This window comes from Dermacentor silvarum, chromosome 10 (genome assembly GCF_013339745.2).
Source record: "Dermacentor silvarum isolate Dsil-2018 chromosome 10, BIME_Dsil_1.4, whole genome shotgun sequence".
Classification (NCBI taxonomy): domain Eukaryota; kingdom Metazoa; phylum Arthropoda; class Arachnida; order Ixodida; family Ixodidae; genus Dermacentor; species Dermacentor silvarum.
The window spans coordinates 116290990-116307089 of NC_051163.1; the positions used below are offsets into that span (position 1 = coordinate 116290990).

General features: G+C 43.9%; 1 protein-coding gene across 1 annotated transcript in view; it reads right to left on the reverse strand.

The window, feature by feature from the left end:
- The window catches only part of LOC119431781 (ATP-binding cassette sub-family C member 2-like), a 72810-nt gene that overhangs the window by 39313 nt on the left and 17397 nt on the right, over positions 1-16100 (reverse strand). Inside the window, exons 4-6 of the mRNA XM_049658041.1 lie at positions 13890-14030; positions 3248-3382; positions 675-736 (exon numbers count right to left, since the gene is read on the reverse strand). Of these exons, the coding sequence (XP_049513998.1) occupies positions 675-736; positions 3248-3382; positions 13890-14030 (338 nt within the window). The remainder of the gene's footprint in view (positions 1-674; positions 737-3247; positions 3383-13889; positions 14031-16100) is intronic.

Sequence of the window (16100 nt, forward strand, 5' to 3'; positions counted from 1 at the left end):
GAAATAAGCATCCTGAGCACCAGTCGGTCCTTTTGAGGAACCCCAATTCACCCGCGTGATATCCTCGAAAATCAAAGAAAAGACAGACAAAAATACAGCCGCCCACATACCGACCTTACGGGAGAATAGGACAGGGACTGGCACCGTATAACGACAAACACATATCCACACCTCCAAATACTCAGTAAGATGCACCCTGCACTCTATGAAGATACATGTCCTTAGTGCGGGGAGCGCCCAACTCTTGCCCACGTAACTTGAACGTGTAAACTACGGCCTCCTAATTCCAAATCACGCCTTACAATACAAGTGCCGATTAACAAACAGTGCGAGTTTTGGCTTGCTAGCGAAGATCTAGAGAGCCAGAGAGCCAGAGAGCTCTTCTCGATGAAGAAAAGCGAACCGCAGATACCACTGAAACCCTGGACTGAGGGACCCATCCACCACCCAAAGCAACGCAGAGAATTAAAGTTTATACTACATCTCTCGATTGCTGATCGCATTACCAGTGACAGACATCGTGAGATGAGTTCTGCCATAGTTTTTGCTTTATGCACTGAAACTAGCTGTCAATCGTCAACTGCTCTTAGAAAACTTCTTAACAATAATACAGAAACATATTAAAGACGTTTAGTGATAAGAAATTGTGAAATTGCATGTAAGGTCGTACTCACCTGATCAAGACTGTGGAGACTTGGTGCCCAAGTACTGATACCGTTGCCTGGTCTACTGATTTCTGTAAATGCAGGTCACGACAATAATGCTGCTAGGCGCACTTGATCATCACGAAATTTTGCAGATTTGTTTTTTTTACAATGCAACGCAGATCCTGAATGTGCGGTTACAACCATGTTGTAACCATACAATTGAGATATTCGTCGTGTGAGTAAGCTGTCGCTAACTTGTCCCCTGTCTCTTTGTACTTGTGTTGCTGGTTTGCGTCGCGCTAAAGCAATTGTCAGAAAGGAGCACGGTATATCCCAATTACAGGGTATAATTTTCCATACATTGCACTGTTCATATGTTTTGCAACCAACTTTAAAGATATTCTTAGTGCGTTCGCATATCTTAATCACATACCAAATGAAAAAAAGAGTACAATTTAAGGCAGTAATGACAAAGATAAACGTAACACTTGATCACACATAACTACATTTCACACAATGCAGAACAATGGGTTAGTCTATTGCATGCTCATTTATATCGTGCCTCTACTGCATACCCATTTCTCAAAATTGTCCAAAACTTTGAAACGTTAGACAATTGAAAGTAAAGTGCGATGTTGAAGCATGCCCTGAAGAATTACATAAACCTTTGATACAAAAAGTTACCGCATATACAAAATAAACGTGGGTTATTTACGGCACATTTTCATTACGTCGACTTTTGCACAACGCAATTCAAGCAGGAAGTGTAGCCGCTGTGTATTTTACTGTGTGCGACTCAGCAGCATTCAGATAGTTGTTTGCACAGGTTGGTGATCTTAGGCTGGCCAGATAAGCCCAATCATTCAGGTGTTCATAGATTCCTCTTAGTAGAGGACTGATTTAGCTAGAACAGTGGATAAGTAGGCCTAAAGCAAAACAGTAACCACACTTTTGATTGCTGAGAATATGGTTGCATCTCCGAAAGCAGATCAACTTACACATTAGGCGACTGTGCTCATATATATAGAGTGTGCACGCTTTTAACTTACAGACTTCTATTCGAAGTGAGAACAGGCAATTAGTGCCGCTGCAGTGAGAAGGTGTTTACGTGTGCTGTTTGTGCAGTTTTATACGCTTAGACGAGAAGTTGGTTTTAGAACAAGCATACCAGGTACCATGACCGAAATAATCAAGCAGGCACTTGATACTGTCAATAGATGTTCTTTACCTATTGTGGGCTCATAGACTGTCTACCAATTATCTTTCCGTCCTCCTTCCACTAGCGCGGGGTAGAGAATCAGACAGGAGCTTGGGGCACAGTTTCATTTTTTCTTTACATTCTTCGCGAGCATAAGTAAATTCTTTCCTTCTTCTCTCTTCATGAGAGGGCAATTTCTTGTGTCTTGAAAAACGTTGCTTAAAGAATGTTGGTTAAAAAAGTTCTTAATCATTGTAATATTTTAAGGTGCAAATAAGACGCCATCCAATCCAACATGTGACAAACCTTTGTCGTTGATCGCAATATATCAACGGTTTATAGGGTATTCTATTCCAGAGTTAACACATGTTCAGAAAAGTATTACCTGTGTCATGCAGCGTAATTATATCGCTTGAGTTGTGTTGCTCCAATAGGCGGATAATTGCCCAAGAAATCAGAAATGCACCATTTACTTTTAAACTACCTGCTTTACGCACTTCTTGCAGTTTGTAGGATTTAGCCTGTGAGTTCGCAAGAAATATCTATCCGGAACAAAGTCTGATGATGGCGCCAGTTTTGTAATATTCACTCCCAAAATCTTTGTCGATGTACACTAGCGTTGCAGTTATTTTTGCACCTCATTTCATTTAAAGTTTGTAAAACGTTGGGCCAACAGTACTTATTTACTGCAAGTTTGACCTGCGCTTATGTTAAAGTTGCTGTTAGTTTGAAAATTCGTTCTGCATGTGCCTTGAGAACTAATTAATACAATTTATTTCTGAGGTTTTACGTGCCCTAACAGCGATTTTATTTTGACGCACGCCGTAGTGGGGGACTCCGGATAAATTTTGACCACCCGGATATTTTTAACGTGCCCCCAATGCACGGACCAAGCGCGTCTTTGCATTTCGTCCTCGTCAAATGCAGCCGCAGTGACCGGAATTTGATCCTGCGATCTTGAGTTTAGCACTGCAGCACCAAAGTTATTGCGTCACCACGGCGGGTCCTTGAGAACTCATTCACTTCGTTTGTATATTAGCAATGAGTTCCTTAAAGTAAATAAAAGAAATTGTTAATTTCTTCATTAGGCATTTCGCTTTTTTGTCCAAATATGGTCCGCCTGTTCGACTAATTCAAATCATTGAGTAGATTTGTGTTATACGCCACACTATCTTTTAAATTACATTAACTATAAAATAAACCACCTGGCAATCTGGTCCAATGCTGCTTCTGTGCATGCTGGTATCTACCTGGTCTTCTGCGAGGAGAACTGAAAGTCTTATACATAAACATTCTGCAAGCTTCAGTGTCTTTCGTGCACCCACAATATCTGATTAAAGGAAGCCAACAAAACAACGCACCTGCACAGTGTATTTCAACATGGAACAGCGCCATTACATACCCGTGTGTGTTTTGGCCTCTTCATGACCAGATCTTGTACCTCCGAGAATAGAAAATTCCCAGACACCGCAGCTACTGTGACGAAAATTACGATCACTGATTTCTTTTGCAGATAATTTGCGGACAGTATAATATCCTGAAAAAATGCGTAAAAGGAGTCATACTCTTTTAGCTTATGCAATGACGTAAACAAGTAAATAGTATCTCGAACAATCACAACCGATCACAACTGACACTGACATAGTTTTGCATGCAAACTCTATTTACGCATTTGTCTTTCTTACACTAACACGCCCGTTACCAAAAATATAAAATGCAAGACAAGCGTTTAATGCACACGCAATGCAACATAAAATAATTTCACATTTACGCTATAATTGGTAAGCATATACAAAATGGGCCCATCACTTTCCGCCCGGTTATCAGATGATGTACCACGCCATTTCTCACGTAATGCAGAGGCTTTTTCATATGACGCCATGACGTCATGACGCCAAGTTCCCTTCGCAGAAATGCCGCCTACTATGACCCTACGCTCCACCTACACCTCGAGCTCTTGAGAGCCACCAATGTTTACCGTGATTTCTAGAAAAATGTTTCTGTATTACCTAACGACATTTCAGATCCACTATGGGTAGTCCCCAGGAGACTGCCCCGTCAATGTTGAAATTTTCGAGCCGCTAGGTAGTTAGTTTTGTGACAATGAGTGTTTAGAAACTTTGGAACCAGTTTACAAACTGTAGAAACAGTTAAGAAACTATAGAACCAGTTTACAAACGTTGGTGCCAGTATGAAGAGCATTCCAAACGCTCCAACATATATGCATTTATGATAGACCATAACGCAAGTATCTCCCGGCGCATGTTTCCAGGCAGTGCAGGAATGAACAAGTTTGTTTATCAATTAATGTTTTCTTCATTTGCATACACCTTACGTTAACAGAAACTGGGAAACATTAAGAGTGAAGTAGAGAAAGTTGTGAGCGTTAGAAATGTTATTGACTGTGCCCGTTATAAGTGCAATAAGTTAGCTAATTGATGTTTTTGGTACTTTTTTGAATGAGTATGGATACATTGCTTTGGAAGCTATATGAAAAAAACAAGACATTAGTATTAGGAAAATAGAGAATTACCAGGCACTTAGCATTATCTATTTCTTCTTCACCTCGAGAAGTGACAAAAAGCGAAGAAAACGACGACCGCACCAAAATTCCTCACCACATTTGAAAAGTAGAAAATAGTAATATGAAAACCAATTGCTTCACAGAAACTAAACGTTGAAGCAAAGCTTGGGATTTGGAAAGTTTTGTGGTTTTAGCATCACGATAGAGGGTTACCACTTTTAGGTTTTACAGAATTTTTAAAAGGGCACGGTGCAGATTGCATATTTCTTGTTCTTGAGCTGGTTAATTCAAAGAGGCGGACATTACTCGCACGAGAAATCGAAACACATGTTCAACCAATTAACAAAAATATGCTAATGAACTTTGTAATTAATTATTTTACGGTAACTATTGCAATTTTTGAATTGTAGCCGCTGAGTTTGCAACGCGTATAAACTTAGAATTATATTCAGAAGGACACCAGTTTCGAGATATTGTGACAAATGTACAATGCAATACATAGACGTTCTAGTTACGCTTGTGCTTCAATGCATAAAATGCCATTTCATTGGAAAATTAAGTTAAACAACATTGCATTTTCTCCATTAGTTTGGTCGTGCATATCTCGAAACCCATGTCATCCTCAAAATTCGTCATTGGTGGATGTCTCTGGCAAACTAACCGGCTACAATTCGCAAACTGTAATATGTCCCATAAAGTAATTAATTAGCAAGCTAAATAACACACTTTCGTCAATTAATAGATTTATTGTTTTGATTTCTCGTGCAAGTAATGACCACCAGGAATGTCCAACAATAATTCCCACCAATAATGCAGCTCAAGGACTAGAATTAAGCTATCTGCCACAGGTGATTTTTGAAAATTTTGCAGAACTTACATATGTTGCCCCATATATAATCAATCAATCAATCAATCAATCAATCAATTGATCACCAATAAATAAATTGTTTATTAGCCATGCCCAGGAGCAACCATATGGTCTAAATGCTGGCACACGCATACAAAAAGCAAAAACAAAAATGTCTGCAGGGAATATCAGTAAAAAACAATAAAAATAACAATTTGAAAAGAACACTGTACATACAATAAGACGCAAGGTGAATACAAAAAAAGGAGGAGAAGGGCAGTTGAACAATTGTGAAACTGTAACACAACTGCACAAAGCTCGGAAAAGAACAATGACAACGAGTTATGAAAAATATCAAGATCATGAAAGTAAGCGTTATAAAGACTCTTTATTCTGTCGACAGGTTGAGTGGTAGTGATAACAGGCAGGAACATGCAAAGTTCTATGTTCTCTGCGGATCTTGCGCGGAATACGAAACATGATAAAGCTGAGGAGTTTAAGGCAGGTGAGGATACCGTGAAGGAGTTTGAAAAGAAGCAGAAGGTCAGCGCGATTACGTCGACAGCGAAGTAAGGGCAATGACAATAATCCAACAGTTCTATAGCAAGGTCCAGTGTCCGCGTAAGCAAAGCGATGATGATATATGCTTAGAAACTTTTTCTAGACCCAATATATGATGCCACTGTTGGATCTAGAAATGCCATTCCAGATGACCGATGAGTATTCAAGTTGAGGAGACAGATTGCTGTGTACAACTTGCGGAACGGTGTAGGAGAACTGAATTCCCTCGATAGTCGGCAACCAGAGCCTAAAGAGAGCGTACCCCGCATTGCAACTCATTTAGTGTGAGCTGAAAAGTGCAAGGTTGTATCAAAAAGTACACCGAGATCACTGATCTCACAGACCTTACCACAATGGTACAGAAACTACTGAACAAGAAAAAGACATGCTTGCTATTTTCCGTGTGAAAGTCATTACTTTGGTCTTAGCAACATTTAAGGTGAGGTTAGGATCTGTTTACCATTTAGAAAAAGAAAACAAGTCAGACTGCAGGTTGCGACAGTCATCAAGAATATGAATTGCCTTAAAAATCTTGATGTCATTGGCATATAGAAGGAATGAATAATTGCTAATAACGGGAAAAACGCATTAAAATGAGTGGTCTTAATACTGATCCTCGAGAGACGCCGCTAGTTACCACGTAAAAAGAAGATGTTTGGCCTCTGAGGTTAACATAACATGATCTATCAATAAGATAACTGCGCAAGAGATTTATTGTTGACGGGTAAACACCGAAGGTGCGTTAGCTTGATTAGAAGCAATGAGTGGCTACAACAAAAGCTTTGCTGAGGACACAATGCATTGTGTCAACTTGCCCCCTTTGAAGTACCGGCGCGGAGATATGTGTGAAGAAGCTTGCGAGATTTGTGATAGTGCAGCTGCCGGTGAGAATTCCATGCTTATTCGGAATCATTGAGTTCACAGTAAAAGCCAGTATTTATTTATTCCAGTACTCTAAAAGCTCGATAGGCGTTACACAAGGGGGACCCAATCATGAATAAAACAGGGGTAGCGCAACTTCTTAACATGCACAACTTCAGCATAAATGCAAACTAAATCAACACAGCAAAGATTGAGCTGCAATAAAACAAATGTGACATATTATCAATTAATGTTCAATTATTATATATAGCAGCAATTCGAGACATTTTAGACATAATTTACAAGTGCATAGTAACCAGAATTACATGCGATGCCACAACCAACGCATATGTTGTGAAGAGCACGGTCAAAAATCTTTGACAGTGGCACGGAGAAGAGAAATCGGGCTATAATTCGACACATCGGTTTCACAGTGAGGCTTAAATACAGGACAGACACGAGCAGTTTTCTATATATGAGAGAATTTAGAAGTATTCAAAAAGTTATTAAATATAGATGTCAATACTAGGGCAAATATACTGCCGCAAGCTTTTAAAATTGCGGAGGGGATGCCATCAGGGCCGCAGGATAGGGAAGGCTTCAAGCGCTTAGGGCATTTCGCTGATGAGCTTCTCAGCAAACTACGCAGCACTAGATGTAGGAACCGTTGTGTGCTGCTGACACCAGCTTTGAAACCTAAAGCTTTAAATGAGGATGATAAATGAGCAGCTAAACAATCCGCGACTGCTTGAACGTTTACGCCTCTGGAGTCGAGCCAGCGAAAACACTCTGAACCTTTATTAGAGCGCTTGCGGATATACTTCCAAAATTCCCCCGGCCGGTCGGAGGCGCTCTTTTCCAAGAACAGCAATATACGAGTCGTGATCCCGCCTATAGAGGCGTTTGGAGAGCGTGAAAAAAAAAAGCGAAATTCTTCGCTCCATTCATTAGGCACAAAACCTCTGGATTTACGGTGCGCGCGATCTTTATACTTTAGGGCAGTTATAAATTCAGAGGAGAACCAGTGCGGATGTTTATAGCGTTTAGGTCTGTACTAGGGAATGTATTTGCGCATACTGCTCAAAACAAGCTTTGTAAACTGATCTACTCGGTCATCGTCATTGCGTTCGTCTGTGACCAGTGCGACCAGTGCGTGGTGGACAAGTAATCATACGAACCAACACAATCCCCCCGCTCGAGAGTAAAGTGAGAGGATTCATTAATGCCAATGGAAGAGCTCTGGCTCAGGGCTCACAGAGAGGTAGTTATCTGAAGTGATGCGTAAAACTTATCGCATCGTACCAGGGAAATATCAGAACGGGGGATATCTATAACCTGAGCATTCGAGAGGCAGAGGTCTCAGACGTTCCCACAGAAATTGGCGATCAAGTTATGTTGCTGAAGTGAACAGAAGGACAGAAAGTCTAGAAGCAGGTGGCATTGGCACTGTGTGCAATGATTGTAATGAGAACATGCAAGCGTGTTCCAATCAATTCCAGGTGTACTAAAATCACTAAAAAGCATTTCTCTCTGCTTGCTATAGGAGGATAAGACACTTTGAATAGTAGAGATGACCTCATCAAAGAAGACAGGCGAGTAATCGGGTGGTACATAGAAAGTACCCGTCTTTCACGGCGCGCTAGGCTGACTTCAAGCCAAACCGACTCTTCTAGACTTTCTATGTCGTTGCACCTAACGCATCTCAACAGCAATCACTAGTACACCACCCCTTTTTTGTTTAAATCCCCTGAAGTCCCGATCCCTGTGGAAGACGTTGCATTGTGGTGAATACAAAATTCTGAAGCCGAAGTTTCATTTCAGAGCCAAGTTTAGGAAATAAAAAAAAATAGGAAAAGAAGACGAAATGACATTGGAGAAAAATTCACGTGCTTTGGTGCGAAGTCCACTAGTGTTTTGGTAGATGTCCAAACTACACTCCGCTTTAATCTCTGGGGGTTTTCTCGGAAGCATGAAGCATGCCGCCGTGTAGCAGCCTACGGAACTGCTTGCACAGACATCCCATTGGCCACGTAGACGGGTTCAGGCGCTTAAGGGCTTCATCATCGACGACTTCATCAACGCAGATGTGTAACGCGGCATACGAATATGCCTAGTCTATAGGCAGTTTGCAGACAATGGGCGGTGCTCCGACGTTTGAGGGGCGTGCAGTCAGATCAGCAGACGAGGTTTCAATCAGAGATCTTGGAAACAAAAATGGCTTTCGCTCGCGAGGCACATTTAACCCCCGATATTCCCTCGCTCCAAGACAGGCAGGCCGACGTTCACTCCGTGTTGCCTTGGAGAGATGGTCAACAGCGGAATCCCTCGGCGAAGCAGTCCAGATGGTCGCAGCATACGTTTTATTGGACGGGTGGACCAGTTCGACCGAAGCAGAAATGGGCGAAGACGGCGTGCCAAGCTCATCCCGCCGGGAACGCACCTGGATCCATAGCGCACCTATAGTCCTCAGCCTGCTGTGTGAGTGTCAGCGCGTTTTCCACGCGCAGACGCTCATTGTCACACCGCAGCCACGCCACTTTATTGCTGAGGTAGGATATTTCCTCGCGCACCTGAAGGAGAAGGCCACGGAGGGCAGCCATGTCACTGACCGCCTCAAGATCTGTCCCGACGAGAGAATGTCTTGTGGAGGGGTCACCGATGGGGACGCAGCGGTCGTGTTACGCTAAGCCTGACCGCTGGAATGTTGGCGTTCTGGCACAGGTTACATGTGAAAGCTTTCTCACCATACTTCAGTAGCTCGAGGTCCACGTCGGGCCATGCAATGCACTTCACGTGTGCGCGGTTTTCGCATGAAATACAGCGATGAAAGTGATGTTTGCCGGAAAAAGGCTGGGAGTACAGAATACAAGCGTGCGTACCAGGTGCCGCCTTAATAGTAATAATAAAATGAAAAATAATAATAGAAGTGCTTTATTTCTGTATCATTCAATATGCATCATACAAATAAATCGGGAAAAAAGCAGTGAAGTTTGACGAGGCCTTGGCCTCCTACACAACATAACCATCGGCGATAGGGGCAGCAATGTTGCAAGGATATACATACTTCAAATGCAAATAAGCGCGCACACGTATGTAAAATACTTACAAAATTCTATTCTAGCGCATATAAAAATAAATGAGAGAGAAAAATCTGATAATATACGCACAGTTTACTCGTGTCTATGCATTATTGTGTTAACCAATATGATTTCGCTGTAACATGTCTTAACACATTTGAAAATATGCGAGGGTTCGAAATGTTCATTATGTGCAATGTTTACCAAATTACTGTAAAAATACGCAAATACTACGCGTTGTTAGCTCAAGTTTTGTTGTTTCTGCCTTACAGCTGCCTTACAGCTGCAGTCGTGGCCCGGTCAGGCAATTTTTCGCTTTTAGCCGTGCCCCCCAAGGCACTTGTTTCTAGGATTGTCCTAAATAAATAAATAAATAAATAAATAAATAAATAAATAAATAAATAAATAAATAAATAAAGGAAAAATTCGGCACCTTGTAGACAATCCAGGGCATCGTCTGTTCGTGGTAGAGGATAAACATCCTTACGTGTGATCTTGATTAGTCGACGGTAATCCACGCAAAATCTGATTGAGCCGTCCTTTTTCCGCGCCAGTACGACTGGAGAAGCCCAAGGGTGTGATTGCTGGATCACGCCACGTTTCAGCATGTAATTGACTTGTTCACATGACGCGGCGTTTGGCTTGGGACACTCGGTAGGGACGCTGACGCAGTGGAGCATGGCGACCGGTGTCAATACGGTGAACAACCGCTGACGTGCGCCCCGAACAAAGTTGGCCGAGGTCGAAAGAGGCCCTAAAACGGTCAAGCAGTTGAACGAGCTGATCGCGCTGAGTTTGCGGGAGTGCGTTATCGACGCTGCGCAACAAGACATCGTGGTCGGGTGAGGCGGGTGAGGCGTGTGTGGCGGGAGCGGCGGCAGTAGTGACGGCACCGATAGGCAGTGGGGTCGTATCGCAAGGCGCATCAAACGGAAAGATGGCATCAAAAGTGTCGAGACGCCCAACAGATTCGCCATGTAATAGAGTTGAAGGGCAGGGAAATGGATTGCACGCGTAAACGGCCGCGGAATCATTATCAAGTGTGACGACTGCAAACGTTACGACAAGGTTCCGGCGACGCGCACATTCCTCAGACGGTGCAAAAAGTGCTGTGAAATTGGGGACAGCGTCACAGGTGACGGACACTAAGCCGACAGAGAAAGCAGGGATGACGACGTCAGCAGCGACAACCACTTTAGCAGACGGGCGATGGCCATCGACGGTTGTGGTACAAAACGGAGACAAGGCGAGTTGTGCACGAGCGCAGTCGACAACTGAATGATGCGCGGAAAGGAAGTCCCAGCCCAGGATAACGTCATGCGACGCATGAGAAAGGACGATAAATTCGACAACGTAGAGCGCATCTTGAATTAAAACACGAGCGGTGCAGGTGGCCGAAGGCTGTACGTGCTGCGAGCTCGCTGTGCGTAGCGAAATATCAAAAAAGGGAGTCGTCACTTTGTTCAGTTTGCGGCATAGAAACTCACTAATGACACAAATAGCTGTTCCTGTGTCAACAAGAGCGTTCGTCGCGACACCGTCTAGAAACACTACAATCTCGTTAGGCGGCGAAAGAAGAGGCCTTGCAAATTTCGACGACGGCGCAGTTCTTGCCTCAGGAACTGCGGCTGTTAGTTTTCCTCCTGGGCATTGTTGGAACGGCGAATCATGGGGGAAAGGGAGCGGCGGCGGGGAGAAGGAGATTGGCCTGAGTTGAAGATGGGGCGACGGGAATACGAGTCCGTTGCGTCAGATGCAAGACGGTGGGTAGCTTGTTGAGGGAAATGACCAAGGTTGGGAGCGCCATCGCGAAAATAGAGTCCGCAGCGGCGTCAGAGGCGCGCAACATGTCCGGGAATACCACAAGCGTAGCACACTGGCCGGTTGTCCGGAGTGCGCCAGGGGTGGATGGGTGGTCTCGGATGCGAGAACGGTGCGTAAACCGGCCGTACAGGACTTGGCGGCGTGTAGAAGTTGGAGGCTGGGCTGGATGGGACTGGCGTCGGTTGGGCAGGAGATCGTGTAAGGGCTTCAGCATAAGTGAGCGGCGCCGTAACTTGTAGCGGCGCGTAGGCGTAACTTGTAGCGGTGCCGTAACTTGCGGCGGCGAAGCAGGGGACGGCAGGGCCTGAGCAACTTGCGTCTGGATAACCCGACGAAGCGACTGGTCCAGTGTGGGGAGAGGCTCGGTGACCGATGTCACAAGAGAGAGCTGACAAGCAACTTCCTGGCGTACGTATTGCTGAATTTGAGGCAGCAAGGAGGTGTAGTCAATACAAGCGCTGCTGGGAGCCAAAGCTGAAAGGTCAGCCGGTTGCATTCCTGGGCGACGTGCGGTGATGCGCTGTTTACGCAGCTCGTCAAAACTTTGGAAAAGTTCAATAATCTCAGTAACGCTCTGTGGGTTTTTGGCGACGAGCATATGAAAGGCACCATCGTCTATGCCTTTCAATATGTGTTTGATCCGCTCAGGTTCCGACATAGACGCATTCACCCGCCTACAGAAGCCGATGATATCCTCAATGTAGCTCGTGAAGGTCTCACCAATTTGTTGAGATCGTCCGCGGAGACTGTGTTCAGCGCGAAGCTTGCACACCGCTGGCCGCCCGAAAAACGAAACGAGGGTCTCTTTGAACGCAGAACAGGTGGTAAAATCAGCTTCGTGGTTCTTGAAGCACAGGTTGGCCACGCCGGCAAGGTGAAAGAAGGCGTAAGTCAGCTTGTCGCGGTCATCCCACTTGTTGTGGGCGCTAACACGTTCATACTCGGCCAGCCAGTCTTCCACGTCGTGACCGTCAGTGCCACTGAAGACTGGAGGATCACGCTGACGAAGCACCCCAGAGCACACGACAGGTGTGGGAGCGGGAGTAGTTCGCGAGGGGCCAGCGTCCTCGGTCATAGCGAAGGCAGATGGTAGCGTACGGCTGCGGAGTTCCAGGACGCTGAAAGGGACTACCGAAAACCTCCACCAAATGTAACAAGAGTATTCGGCAGGTAGACTTGACGAAGCTTGACGGTTGAAACAAGCTGGTTAGTTCGAAACCAACCTAGCGCGAACCACACGATCGTCAACGTCTTCTTCCACAGTGACTGGCACAGAGCTGGTGCCGATGTGCTTCGGTACAAAATAAATAAATGTAGTAGTGCGTGACAAAAAAATACATTATAAAAACCTGACTTGATTCACATGAAAGAACCCGACAAAATGCGGGTTTGTGGGTTGTTTGATGAAGATAGAGACATATGTTAACCTAGTAATCACTGATTTACGCTATTGACTGAAATAGCGACACAGTTACTGAGTTTAATTACATGAATGTCTACTTCGCTAGTTCGCTAAATTTTATTTAATATGGCTGGGAGTTTTCATTTTAGCATTTGTGTACCGTAATTAGTCGACTTTCCAGATTTCCGCGTTACGTATTGAAAAAGTGGGTGAATACTTCACGCCAGGTAAACTGATTAATGCGCTTGCTTTATTTAATATAGCTTTTCTATAGAAGCGAAAAAGCCAGCACATATACAGAGACTCTGCACGAACGATGTTATTCTGGCTAAGAAGCGCTTCAGTGCGAGATAGGAATGGCGTTTTACTTATGATACGAACAGCTCTCTTTTGCAGCAGGAACAACTTCTTTATATAATTTGATGTCGTTGTCGCCCATACGCGTGCAGCATAGTTTAAGGTACAAGAAAACAGTGAATGATGCAGTAGCATATTAACCTGAGAAAGAGGTGTATAGCAGTGTCGGTGTAATAGACCAGTGGTACGTGATGACCTCTCCATGACGAAGCTGACATGTTGGTCTGAAGTAATGTTTTCAGAAAAATATGCGGAACAATTTAGACTTTGGGGCCATTAAGTGAAAGTTAAGGAAGCTCGAAGACCTTATGACGTGTACGGAAAGGGAACCTCATTAATATATATATATATATATATATATATATATATATATATATATATATAAAACTTCGCACGAGTTTGTTTTTTCACTGTTCCCCATTCTGCATATGGTGTGCGTATTACTGAGAAACAAGTAAAAAGTTTGATTCGCGGTAGTAAAATAGCTCAGGTCATGAATACAGGAGCTATTCTGATAAAGAGACGAGCTTTGCATAGACATGATACTTTCTTGTGAAGCATGACAATGTGCCACGGTGTAGCAACACTAACCTGAAGATGGGCTGCAGTGGTGAACTCCAAAAAAGCGTCTAGTGCACAACCAGTGGACAGCAGTCCTAACAACGCTGCTGTGAATGCGGATCGTGGGAGACATCGCTGCTGTCGCTTCCACACAATCCAGGCGAGAAGAATCTGTGATGGGAGTTAAGAAGACAACAAAGGTGACATCGGCTTAGGAGCTTTGACAGCTTACCAACATGGCCTGAACTTGTTCTATTTGCGGCAATACGATTACGCCATTTTCATTAGTCGCTTTCCTGCATTTGATCTGTTTTGATTCAGCACTTATCTGCCGTATTATCCCCGGTTGGCCATGCCATCTTTGCTAATTGCGGTATCACTTGCTCTCTATTTTCAGATGTTTTGTACTCCAGTTGTGATGGCACTTTAAAATGTATCACATGCTTCTCTTACTCAATGCCTTGCTTGAGGCCTGTAAAGTAATCCCAATTAAAATAAAGAGTACATAATCTATTTGCTGCTAAATGCATGGCACACTGGGAACAGGGAATGTAAACAAGCCAGCTGATATTTCCAGCTGGATATTTTTTATAATGATGCAGCTGCCACGCCCCCAACAGCGTCACCGTCAAGGCTACAATCACGCACTCTGAAATCACGATGCTGAACGTTTCATCATTGCCTGGACTTGCCACAGCTGTTGCCGTTGCGCGCTTAGTCGCATATGCGCTCTGTATTCAACGTGGCCGCGGTTGCTTCCTCGGCGACTTCCGCAGTCATAAACGCTTGATATTCTGAACACCCAAAGTACCATAGAGCGCGAAAAAAAAAAACGCCAGAATGGCTGTTTCACCCTCCACACATTTCATTGTTATTCTCATTCCTTTGGCATGGCCCCTGAATGACGTTAAGGATATTCGGGTTGCAATTATGCCGTGGGTATTTCGGTGTGGAGCATATACTGGGTTTTCTACTTAATTTGTGCTAAAATGAAGAATAAATTTGCAAGTGCCACGTAACTGGACAGAACCCATGTAACGTTGTTTGCCGTCGCTTGAAGCTAGTCGAACTAATAATTGTATGCAGGCTAAATACATAGTTTGTTATTATAAATATTGAACGGCTCAAAAATTCTCTTCAGGGCAAAAGTGTCATAGAGGAAATCGTAGACCACCCTGAAAAATTCCCGATCCGGCTGTTGGTTGCTCCATACGTGCTAGATAAACATGTTTTCCCGAGCTTGAAAAATAGCTTGCGAAATGCAAAAAAAAAGTCAGACGTCACTTTTTCGCATATCGAGGGTTTTTGCATCGAGTCTCCCACGGCTGCCCCTGTTCCTCTGTCAATGAGGGCCTCAGATTAAGCGTTTTCGCCTCCAGAAACACTATTGGCTCTAGATATGGGCATGAGCTAACCCATGATCCTTGGCCGCTCTAGTGGTTTGACCAGCAAAGAGGGCGGTTTTCCGCAGGTTTCGTCCAGGCGCTGCATGGACGCTTCACGTCGACAGGTGTGATAGCCGAAGTAATCGTGAACATCCTGAGGAATCAGCCTGTTCTTTTTGATATAAAAGTGTACGAGCCGGTGCACGCAGTACACTGGCTGTGAAAGTTCCTGGCAACCAGCATTTGTCGGCGGGGCCACTCCATCTAATCCACCATCAGCGCTCGAGACGAAAATGGCCTCTATATTTGCTACATTGTCCATCTTCTGGCACGATTATCTCCGACATCAGGTAAGATGATTTATACACTGCCGGACAGGATAGTATACATGCGATAATTTCACCTATTTCTTCATTAAATTCAAACTAATCCCTTTTATATAAAGATAATTTTTTCAATCCCACCGCTAAAAACAAAATTGCCTGTGCCCCTTTACACCAGGTCAGAAAATGTAAGTCACTGTTTGTTCACTTTCTTTGTTGAAGTCTTGCGTGCAGTTAGTACGAACATTAGAGACGTCACCTAAGTGTTTTTTTTTCATAATATCTTCCTTTTATGCTTATACAACTGCCAACCATTCATTATAGCGCCCCCTGATATCTAAAATTGTTTTAGGAAGCAGAAAAGTGGTGTGCGAATGGATGATTCGATGAAGTGGCGGACGCACCTTTAGAGAGCATGGACCTAACTGTCAATGCATTAAAACTTCAGTGATGCCCAACGCAACCGTAAACTTTGGCGACGAAGGTGAAAGTTGAAGATGCGATATATGGCTTTTTTGAGCCATTCGAGCCGG